Below are 12,409 nucleotides of genomic sequence, written 5' to 3' on the forward strand. Positions count from 1 at the left end.
TTTGGGACTCTTGTTTTATGGCTGCAGAGGATGCTATCTATCCCCCTTATTATAGGCTCCCCTATCACTACCACATTTCTACTTTGCTCTTCCACCCACCCCGCCCTTGGACAGCCTTCAGAGCCATGGTGCCTTGGTCTGCATTGTGGCTGTGCTCCCCGCAGTCTTTCCCGTTGCCCTCACAGGTAGCGAGTACATCGTACCTGTTGGACAGGACCAGAGTCTGCAGGACCTCCTTCTCAACCTCTCCTAAGTCCTCACTACCAGGCTCCCTTTCCTGAACCTGTGCATTCCTCTGGGGTGTGACTGTATTCTGGATAAAACTGTCCAGAAATTCCTCCCCCTCTTTTATGTTTCGGAGTGTCTCAAACTCGCACTCCAGCACAATGACGCTGAGCCGGAATGACTAAAGGCAGAGACATTTCCTGCAGATGTGGGAATCTGGGACATTCTCGCTGTCCACAAACTCCTACATACTACAGTCCTGACACAGAGCCTGCTCTGCCAGCTTTAGTCATTTTTATTTACTTGTTTATTGATAGCCTGAATTAAAATTAGATAGATTGCTCATGTTACCAAGTAGAATCATAGAAATTTACGGCACAGAAGGAGGCCATTCAGCCCATTTTGTCTGTGCTGGCTGACAAAGAGCTATCCAGCCTAATCCCACTTTCCAGCACTTGGTCCGTAACCTTGTAGGTTACGACACTTCAAGTGCATGTCCAAGTACTTTTTAAATGTGATGAGGGTTTCTACCTCTACCACCCTTTCAGGCAGTAGTTTCCAAAACCCCACCACCCTCTGGGTGAAATAAATTCCCCTCAACTCCCCTCTAATCCTTCTACCAATTACTTTAAATCTATGGCCCCTGGTTATTGAGCTCTCTGCTAAGGGAAATAGGCCCTTCCTATCCACTCTATCTAGGCCCCTCATAAGTTTATACACCTCAATTAAGTCTCCCCTCAACTTCCTCTCTTCCAAAGAAAACATAGAGTCATAGAGTTATATAGCACAGAAAGAGGCCCTTCGGCCCATCGCGTCCATGCTGGCCATCAATCCCTGTCTAATCTAATCCCATTTTCCAGCATTTGGTCCGTAGCTTTGTATGCTATGGCATTTCAAGTGCTCATCCAAATGCTTCTTGAATGTTGTGAGGGTTCCTGCCTCTACCACCCTTTCAGGCAGTGAGTTCCAGATTCCAACCACCCTCTGGGTGAAAAAGTTTTTCCTCAAATCCCCTCTAAACCTCCTGCCCCTTACCTTGAATCTATGCCCCCTTGTTATTGACCCCTCTACTAAGGGGAAAAGTTCCTTTCTATCTACCCTATCTATGCCCCTCATAATTTTGTACACCTCAATCAGGTCCCACCTCAGCCTTCTCTGCTCCAAGGAAAACAACCCCAGCCTGTCCAGTCTTTCTTCATAGCTGAAGCGCTCCAGCCCAGGTAACATCCTGGTAAATCTCCTCTGCACCCTCTCCAAAGCAATCACATCCTTCCTATAGTGTGGCGACCAGAACTGCACACAGTACTCCAGCTGTGGCCTACCAGCGTTTTGTACAGCTCCATCATAAGCTCCCTGCTCTTATATTCTATGCCTCGGCTAATGAAGGCAAGTATCCCATATGCCTTTTTAACCACCTTATTCACCTGTTCTGCTGCCTTCAGGGATCTATGTACATGCACACCAAGGTCCCTCTGATCCTCTGTCTTTCCTAGGGTCTTACCATTCATTGTGTATTCCCTTGCCTTGTTAGTCCGTCCAAAATGCATCACCTCACACTTTTCAGGGTTAAATTCCATTTGCCACTGTTCCGCCCATCTGACCAACCCATCTATATCATCCTGTAGCCTGAGGCTTCCCTCCTCGCTATTTACCACCCCACCAATTTTCATGTCATCTGCGAACTTACTGATCATACCTTTTACATTCACATCCAAATCATTAATGTAGACCACAAACAGCAAGGGACCCAGCACCAATCCCTGTGGTACCCCACTGGACACAGTCTTCCAGTCACAAAAACAACCTTCCACCATCACCCTCTGCCTTCTGCCACTAAGCCAGTTTTGGATCCAATGTGCCAAGGCACCCTGGATCCCATGGGCTCTTACCTTCCTGACCAGTCTACTATGCGGGACTTTATCAAAAGCCTTACTGAAATCCATGTAAACCACATCCACTGCACTACCCTCATCCACACACCTAGTCACCCCCTCGGAAAATTCAATCAAATTGGTCAGCCATGATCTTCCTTTGACAAAGCCATGCTGGCTATCCCTAATTAATCCTTGCCTCTCCAAGTGGAGACTAATTCTGTCCCTCAGAATTTTTTCCAATAATTTCCCTACCATTGATGTTAGGTTCACTGGCCTGTAATTCCCTGGTTTATCCCTACTACCCTTCTTGAATAATGGTACTACATTAGCTGTTGTCCAGTCCTCTGGCACATCCCCTGTGGTCAGAGAGGTTCTGAAAATTTGTGTCAGAGCCCCTGCAATCTCTTCCTTTGCCTCACATAGTAGCCTGGGATACATCTCGTCCAGGCCTGGGGATTTATCCAATTTTAAGCCTGCTAAAACCGCTAGTACCTCCTCCCTCTCGATGCTAATATGTTCAAGTATATCACAGTCCCCCTGCCCAATTTCAATGTCCACATCGTCCTTCTCCTTAGTGAACACAGATGCAAAAAATTCATTTAAAACCCCACCTACATCCTCTGGCTCTACACACAGCTTGCCACTTTGGTCCCTAATGGGCCCTACTCTTTCCCTAGTTATCCTCTTGCCCTTAATATACTTATAAAATACCTTAGGATTTTCCTTTATTTTGCTCGCCAGTGCTATTTCATGGCCCCTCCTCGCTCTCCTAATTTATTTTTTAAGTATCCCGCTACACTTTTTATACTCCTCTAGGGCTTCCTCTGTCTTTAGTCCTTTGTATCTGCCAAAAGCCCCCCTTTTTTTTCTAATCCATTCTCGTATATCCCTTGACATCCAAGGTTCCCTGGGCTTGTTGGTCCCACCCTTGACCTTTACGGGAACATGTTGCCATTGTACCCTCTCGATTTCCTTTCTGAAAGACTCCCATTGCTCCGATGTGGATTTTCCTTCAAGTAGCTGATCCCTTCAAAACAACCCCAGCCTATCCAATCTTTCCTCATAACTAAAATTCTCCAGTCCTGGCACCACCCTCGTAAATCTTCTCTGTACCCTATCTAGTGCAATCACATCTTTCCTGTAATGTGGTGACCAGAACTATACATAGTACTCTAGCTGTGGCCTAACTAGTGTTTTATACAGCCATAACCTCCCTGCTCTTATATGCTATGCCTCGGCTAATAAAGGAAAATATCCCATACGCCGCCTTAACCGCCTTATCTACCTGTCCTGCTAACTTCAGGTCTAAGGTCCCTCTGTTCTTCTACAATTCTTTAAAAGAAAAAGCATACAAAAATGCAAATAAGAGCACAGATCCTGGTGAATGGGAAAGATACAAAGAACAGCAAAGGGTCACAAAACAGCTAGTAAGAGCTACAAAAAGGGAGTATGAAAAGAAACTTGCAAGGGATATCAAAATCAACACAAAACATTTTTACAATTATATTAGGAAAAAGAGGATGGTCAGGAGCAATATGGCTCCTTGAAAACTGATAATGGTGATATTGTCAATGATAATAAGGAAATGGCGGACATATTGAATAATTATTTTGTGTCAGTATTTACAGTAGAGGAAGAGGATAGCATGCTGGAAATCCCAAGGAAATTAATATAGAATCAGGGACAGGGATTCAACAAAATTAACGTAAGCAAAATAACAGTAATGATGAAAATGATGGCATTAAAGAGTGACAAATCCCCAGGACCAGATGTTTTCCATCCCAGGGTTTTAAAGGAAGCAGTTGAACACATTGCAGATGCCCTAACTAGAATCTTCCAAAGTTCTCGCCATTCAAGAATCGTTCCTTTAGATTGGAAAATTGCACATGTCACTCCGCTATTTAAGTATGGTGAGAGAGGGAAACCAGGAAATTATAGACCAGTTAGCCCAACATCTGTTGTCAGGAACTGTGAGCAGTTCTGGGCCCCACACCTTCAGAAGGATATACTGGCCTTGGAGGGAGTGCAGCATAGATTTACCAGAATGATACCCAAACTCCAGGGGTTAAATCATGAGGAGAGATTACACCAAAAAGGTTTGTATTCCCTGGAATTTAGAAGGTTAAGGGGTGATCTGATCGAAGTTTTCACGATATTAAGGGGAACAGATAGGGTAGATAGAGAGAAACTATTGCCACTGGTTGGGGAGTCTAGGACTAGGGGGCATAGTCTAAAAATTAGAGCCAGACCTTTCAGGAGTGAAATTTGGAAACACTTCTACACACAAAGGGTGGTAGAAGTTTGGAACTCTCTTCCACAAATGGCAATTGATGCTAGATCAATTGTTAATTTTAAATCTGAGATTGATAGATTTTTGTTAACCAAAGGTATTAAGGGATATGGAGCAAAGGCGGGCATATGGAGTTAGGTCACAGATCAGCCATGATCTCATTGAATGGCGGAAGAGGCTCGAGGGTCTAAATGGCCTACTCCTGTTCCTATGTTCTCAGTATCCTACCATTTATTGTGTATTCCCTTACCTGGTTAGCCCTCCCCAAATGCATTACCTCACACTTCTCCGGATTGAATTCCATTCGGCACTTTACTGCCCACCTGACCATTCCATTGATATCTTCCTGCGGTCTACAGCTTTCTTCCTCACTATCAACCACATGGCCAATTTTTCAGAGAGTCTGAAATATATTGCATTGTTGCATAAAATGCTGTAAGTGAGCATGGTGTTCTGTCTAAAAAAAAATATATGAAATTTGTGTAATTGTAGACAGGAAAGTTCACAAGCTTTTATTTATAATATATTGAAAGTCTTGCATATAGCACACAGTTCTGTAACTGCCGTGCCTTGATAATGCCCCTATATATAACACACTGTATCCTACAACTCACTGTCAACAATGCCACAGGAGATCTGCTAGTTTATCATAAATGTTTCAGTGTCACTCAGCTAGGGGTGCATGTACCAGTAAGTTGAAAGACCAGACCAAACTCTGAATTCAGTTTTCCCTATTTGCTTCAATTCTTATTGTTGCACTAAAATTTATCAGGGTAACAGTAAAACGTTATTCATCATCAGTGTTTCTTTTCATTATATTACATAAATTAACTAGAGACAATGGGCTGAATTTTGCCAGCGCTCATGGGCGGGTTCGGAGGCAGGATTGCTATCAAAATAGCAAAGATTGACAGCGGGTAGGGAACCTGCTGCTAATCCGCCTCCACGCGGGTCTCCCAGGTGTCGGGTCTGTCGGCGCTGAACAGACCTGACACCAAGCAGCAAAGGAGGCAATTCGCATCATTAAATGGCTTGTTAACAGCCAATTAACTGTTATTTTAATCCTACATTTCAATTTTACGTGCTCCCCCATGGGTTACCCACTGCTCAGGAACACGTCAGCTCAACATGTCGTGAGTGGATTCAGCATTGAATTATCTCATGACCTGACAGCTGCCCAAGTTGTATAAAAGATCCCATGTTACAGCTGTTCACTTTCAAAGCTCAGAAACTGTTGGTTACTGCAGTTGGAAGACATATTGAGCTTTCTGCAGCTTGCAACTGTTTGCAGTCAACTCTCTATCCAGTGCCACTTCATTGGAACAACCTTGCTCACCATTGACAGATCGCTTCTGTCATCACAACCTCACCTACCATCTATTCCATCAGCATCGTTGCCCTTGAAAATATCTCACCTTGGTCCTCAGAATCGCACCAAGATCAGTCCTAACACTAGCATCACCAGGCACACCAGCAGCAACAACAACAACACCTGCCTTCTCTGCAATCAACTGATGCTACACAGGACACAGGGCATCAACACCCAACGACGTTGCTGCCTGGGACACCAGGGATGGCCTCACGATGGCCAGATTTACTTCACTTGACACTGTACACCCTGGATGTCAAATGATGCGCCAGGTTGGCACCACCCCGCACCAACACCATAAAGCATCCCTACAATGCCCAAGCCATTCCTTTCACATTCATCACCGTTGGGGGGGTGGGGGGGGGTACCGTTATGTCTCACCATTCACTACAACTCACTATGCCACTTCCAAAGGTGCACACAAATCTGTCCAAGAGGTTGAACTCCAAACCATCGTTAAAACCTTCACCGAAGTGTACGAGAGCATGGGCCTTCCACTAAACATCCGTAAGACAAAGGTCCTCTAACAAACCTGCCCCCGCCACACAGTACTGCCCCCTGATTGTCCAAGGCCTTGTCATGGACTTTGATAATGTGGACCACTTTCCATACCTCGGGAGCCTACTCTCAGCAAGGGCAGACGGCGATGATGAAGTCCAACACCGCCTTCAGTGTGCCAGTGCAGCTGTCAGTCACCTGAGAAAGAGAGTATTTGAATACTCAAACCCGGCACCAAGCTCATGGTCTACAGAGCAGTAGTGATACCTGCCCTCCTGTGTGCCTCAGAGACATGGACCATGTACAGCAGGCACCTCAAAGCACTGGAGAGGTACCACCAGTGCTGCCTCCGCAAGATCCTGCAAATCCATTGGCAGGATAGGCGCACCAACGTCAGTGTTCTCGCTCAGGCCAACATGCCCAGCATCGAAGCTTTGACCACGCTCAATCAGCTCCGATGGATGGGCCACATCGTCCGCATGCCCAATACGAGGCTCCCAAAAGAAGCAATCTACTCGGAGCTCCGACACGGCAAGAGAGCCCCAGGTGGACAGAGGAAACGCTTCAAGGACGCCCTCAAAGCCTCCTTGAAAACGTGCAACATCTCCACCGACACCTGGGAATCCCTGGCCCAAGACCGCACAAAGTGGAGGAGAAGCATCCAGGAAGGCGCCGAACACCTCGAGTCTCTTCGCCTGGAGCAAGCGGAAGCCAAGCACAAGCAGCGCAAGGAGTGCATGTCAACCCAAGCACCCCACCCACCCGCCCCTTCAACCACCGTCTGCCCCACCTGTGACAGAGACTGTAGGTCCCACATTGGACTCATTAGTCACCTGAGAACTCATTTTTAATGTGGAAGCAAGTCATCCTCAGTTCTGAGGGACTGCCTAAGAAGAAGAAGACACAAATCTGTTCAAGAACGCAAAGTGCTGAAAATAAAAGTTTCAATGTTTGACCGCACATTACAAGAAACTTCACATGAACATTGGCTAAACCACCCAAGTGCCTCCCCTTGTGTTGTTAGTTGGTATACTTGCAGTAGGATGAGGGTGAGTGTGAGGGGTGGCTAGTGAAATGAGGAAGTGATAATGTAGATAGCGAAGGATGGGTGGAGATTCAAGGTAAGTTGGTGTGAGTAAGGATGTGCAGGAGTAGCGTAGGGAAGGCAGAGTGATGGGGATGTGATGAGTGGCACAGCAGGATGAGGTTGAGTGTGACTTGGCAGTAATGTTTCGTGCTCTACTGAGATCATTGAAAGGTTTGCGCCACTGCAGCCTGTTCCTCCTGATGACATCCCTGCTTTTGCTCTCCTATGCAATGTGCAACCAGGCTGCGTTGATCTCCTGGGGAGGCCTCTTCCACCCATGGGAAGAGAAGAGAACCTCCCTACGTGCTGTGACAGGGAGTCATGGGAGAGCCTGGATGCAGCTGTGCAGCTCTGTACAGTGCTCGTCAGTGTTTGCAGCACTTCAATGCTGTAGAGCACTGACAGCAGAACTGTCAAAATCAATTTGGATGTGGCCCCTTTAAGGAAACTGGCTGATGACGCATCATCAAACCCGCTTCCTTTTAATTGTCCGGGAACTTCGCAGGGCGGGTTTAACAAGCCCTATTAACATAAAATCACTTGGTGAGTGCGGGCTGCAGTAGGCAGCGGGCAGGGACCATGACACCGACCCCGGCCGCCCCGGACCCACCTCGGTCAGCGAAATCGTGGCCGACGTTTATTTTGTTCTCCTAACATTAGTTAACGTACAGAAGGACATTAACACAAGGCAACATTGAATGGATGCAATAAGGTTTTATAAGCTGAGCAAAGTTCCATGTGCAGGCAGTAAAAGTTGCTCTGTTAGTCATTTTCAGATTGGTACTAATAAAAGCTTCCGCATTTCTCTAGAAAGTGACGTGAATTACCCGCTTTCCCTATTGCAACACTCATTCTATGACTTGATGGCTTGATATTAATTTATTGTGCAATGAATAAGTTTATTAAAAGAGAAGGGAACTATAAGATTAAGCCTTTCACTGTAAAACACTTCTGTGTCCCATATTGCTCTTTTTGTTTTAACCACCCCTGCCGTTTGTTGAGTAATTCTCAGTTGAGTACTTCTCTTGAGACTGGTCTTTCACAGTTGGGAGCTCTGATGTGCTGAGCATCCAGTGAGTCTGAAAATCTAGAATTTCTTCTCTCAGGTGGCAGAAATTGCAACCTTTTTTAACAATGGTGTTGATTTATATTGCACAGTAAATTACTGTCACATCTTTCTGATCAATAGGGCTGCATTCGCATAGTTGCATACAATCCATAGAATAATTGTTCCTTCCAATGTTTGGTGTGACCAAAAAGCTCTAATATTTTTATGGAGCGGGGGGGGGGGGGGGGGCGTGGGGGAGGAAGAAGGTTAGATTAAATGCATTTTCCCCACGGTATAGCATTGTACTTTAATGGACCTGTGATTGAGAACAGAGCCTTCAGTGTAAACAGGTGAAAGGTTTCATTTGGAGATCAGGATAAAAACAGAATAATTAGCATATACTTGTGATTTTATTGAGATGAGATGTTATTGCTTTTATGAATTGACACCAAACAATTTGAAAAGCTAGAGTAAACATAATTCATTTTCCATTTTGTTCTATTTCTTAGCATCAGCTGGCAAAAAACATTAAATTTGGCCAGCCCCCACTGACTCTTACTGTGAAAAGAATGGAAGGTACGAGAGCCAATTCAGAGGTTGATGGGTTTCCCAGAAGTCCATTGGAACAATCTGCTCTGCAGGAAACCCAGTTACCAGGTTCAGCACGCAAGGTGAGTGCTCAGTTGTTACTAGATTTCATCTGCAGATCTTACATTTTGTATAATATAAACTCTGAGCCTCATTTTCAAAAGTAAGGCTGTACAATTGGGCAAGTGCTGAACCGTTCTCATCTATCCCATTTAAATTGGCGATTTTACTGCCCACAGGCTCATTTTCACAACAGTATGGGGCTCATAATGTGTTGACAGACGTGTCATTAAAAGGCCACAAAAAATATTTCAATTAGGGGGCTCCCCATAATGTGACTGGAGCAAGACTCAAAAGATGTATTTTGTGGGAGGAGAAATTTCAGCAAAGGATGTTTGCCGCTCTGGACAAATTGTAAAATTAGGCCCTTCAAGTTTAAAGGGGCACTTTCTTCATGAGAAATAGCTTGCGACTTTTCTCCATTTTTTAGAAACAATTGACACAATGATATAAATGCATTATTGTGTTGATTGTACATGGCTTCATCACATTTTCATGGAGACGAAGTCCCTTTAGCAATCCATGAGTGGGGCAATGGCATTGCAAAGTCCTACTCAGTGACTATTTTATCCAAGCACTTTCGAGGGATTACCATATTAAACAAAATATTAGCCTAAATTTTGGAAAATTCACCTCTTTACCACCAATGATAAGTTTCTTGCATTCTACTTACCTGCAGCAGTTTACCTTGGTCTTGAAACTAGAATAGAACATGGGGAAAAATAGATTCCGTGCCCTAGAAATTGTTTTGGGCGGTGGTGCAAAGCGGGCAGTGTTGGATCGGCCACCCGTTATACACAGTGCCTGAGGCGCTGCGTATAACAGGCAGCCAATCCAACACTGCCCGTCTTGTGCCACCGCCTGAGTTAAATTTCTGGGCCCGCAAGTCAGATATTTCTATTAGTTGTAATAAACAGCAGGTGAAATTATAGTTTATTTCAAAAAGTGCAAAGCACCTTTTGTTACATAGTTTATCAACAATTCCCATTCAGATTTAAGTAGCTTTCCCCCTGTTTTCCATTTTATCTTTCATAATTATCATCACTTTTATAACCATCAACATTTTTTAATCCATCCTTCCATTTTATTTTCCCTTCTCCAGTCCCATGACCCATCCAACCGACTAAGCTCCTTGAGTTTAGGTGGAACAGGAAGTGAAACAGAAGAGCAGGTAACAAAGCTTGACATCACTAAAAAATGGTTGACCAGTTTATTTACATCTTGCAAGATGGAAAATAAATGTGAAAATGAAGAGTGGTGACAAAATTGCCATCATTCTACAATGCCTATAAACTCTGCTATCTAATATTCCAGCTAGAAATACTATTAATTGTTTCATTACAATCTAGTACTATGCACCAATATTTAAGTTAAGCATAAACAATAAGTGCTGGAAACATGCAGCAAGTCAAACACAACATCTGTGGAGAGAGAAGTAACAAGTTAACATTTTAGGCATAAACCTTCATCAGAAGTGTTCCAGTGTTTTCTATTTTTGTTTGAGTTCCAGCATCTGCAGTAGTTTCTTTTTAATTTTAAACTAAAACTAAAAAAAATTGTAGTCCACCCATTTGCATTGTGTGTCCTTAATGTATTTTGTAAATCTTTACATTTTTAAACCTAAGTTGTCTGTTCTGAATACAGCTGTTGTTTTATAGGTTACACCTGTTCGATCTTCATGGCCCACTAGTCCCCTGTCTTCCGTGAGTTCTGGTGGGACCATTGAATCAATTAATCTTGATGCAGTTCCACAGTCTATGAGCCGCCTGGACAACACTGCTGCTAAACATAAACTTTCTGTCAAACCACGAAATCAGAGAGTCTCAAAAAAACATGGGAGACTGGCACAGGTAAATGTACTGTTAAGTTTATTGTGAGAATTTTGTATATTTTTGTTTTTAAAGTTAGGAAAGTTTATTGTGAGAATTTTGTATATTTTTGTTTTTAAAGTTAGGACATTTTTCAATCACCACATAATGCGTGTGATACAATATCAGTAAGGTGCCAGTGGGGGTCCATGGAAAAATCATCATACAATTTAAGTGTGCTCTGAAATGTTGATTCACAGAAATCACAGAATCACAGAAACCCCACAGTGCAGATAGAGGCCATTTCGGCCCATCAAGTCTGCACCGACACATATCCCACCCATTCCCCGTAACCCCTACACCAACACATATCCCACCCTATCCCCGCGTATTTAATCCCCCTAACACTAAGGGTCAATTTATCATAGCCAATCAACCTAACCCGCACATCTTTGGACTGTGGGAGGAAACCGGAGCACCCGGAGAAAACCCACGCAAACACGGGGAGAATGTGCAAACTCCACACAGACAGTCACCCGAGGCCGGATTCGAACCCGGGTCCCTGGCGCTGTGAGGCAACAGTGCTAACCACTATGCCACCATGCACTGTTATTCACTGGACAGTGAAATTATTCACAGTAATTGAATAAATAAATGTAATTTTCTACAGTTATATATTAAACAATAGCATTAACCATATACATTTACATAGAAACATAGAAACATAGAAGATAGGAGCAGGAGTAGGCCATTCGGCCCCTCGAGCCTGCTCCGCCATTCAGTGCGATCATGGCTGATTATCCAAATTCAGTACCCTGTCCCTGCTTTCTCCCCATATCCCTTGATCCCTTTAGCCTTAAGAAATATATCTAAATCCTTCTTGAATATATTTAATGAATTGGCCTCAACTGTCTTCTGTGGTAGAGAATTCCACAGGTTCACCACTCTCTGGGTGAAGAAATTCCTCCTCATCTCAGTCCTAAATGGCTTACCCCTTATCCTTAGACTGTGACCCCTGGTTCTGGACTCCCCCGCCATCGGGAACATCCTTCCTGAATCTAGTCTGTCTACTCCTATTAGAATTTTATAAGTTTCAATGAGATCCCCTCTCATTCTTCTAAACTCGAGCGAATATAAGCCTAATCGACCCAATCTCTCTTCATAACGTCATTCCTGCCATCCCAGGTATCAGTCTGGTGACTCTTCGCTGCACTCCCTCCATGGCAAGAACATCCTTCCTCAGATAAGGCAACCAAAACTGCACACAATACTCAAGGTGTGGTCTCACCCAGGCCCTGTACAACTGTAGCAAGACATCCTTGCTCCTGTACTCGAAACCTCTCGCCATGAAGGCCAGCATACCATTTGCCGCCTTAACTGCCTGCTGCACCTGCATGCTTACCTTCAGCGACTGGTGCACAAGGACACCCAGGTCTCGTTGCACTTCCCCTTTTCCCAATCAATTGCCGTTCAGATAATAATCTGCCTTCCTGTTTTTGCCACCCAAGTGGATAACCTCACATTTATCCACATTATACTGCATCTGCCATGCATCTGCCCAA

At 44.3% G+C, this 12,409-nt stretch overlaps 1 protein-coding gene across 3 annotated transcripts in view; it reads left to right on the forward strand.

Moving 5' to 3' along the window:
* cracd (capping protein inhibiting regulator of actin dynamics) overlaps positions 1 to 12,409 on the forward strand; it is a 114,659-nt gene that overhangs the window by 48,267 nt on the left and 53,983 nt on the right. For all 3 annotated transcript variants that reach the window (XM_085970406.1, XM_085970414.1, XM_085970397.1), the window contains exons 3-5: positions 8,901 to 9,062; positions 10,142 to 10,210; positions 10,698 to 10,889. In XM_085970406.1, the coding sequence (XP_085826532.1) occupies positions 8,901 to 9,062; positions 10,142 to 10,210; positions 10,698 to 10,889 (423 nt within the window). The remainder of the gene's footprint in view (positions 1 to 8,900; positions 9,063 to 10,141; positions 10,211 to 10,697; positions 10,890 to 12,409) is intronic.

Source organism: Somniosus microcephalus, chromosome 2 (genome assembly GCF_052327205.1).
Source record: "Somniosus microcephalus isolate GS21.2 chromosome 2, FLI_Smic_1.0, whole genome shotgun sequence".
Classification (NCBI taxonomy): domain Eukaryota; kingdom Metazoa; phylum Chordata; class Chondrichthyes; order Squaliformes; family Somniosidae; genus Somniosus; species Somniosus microcephalus.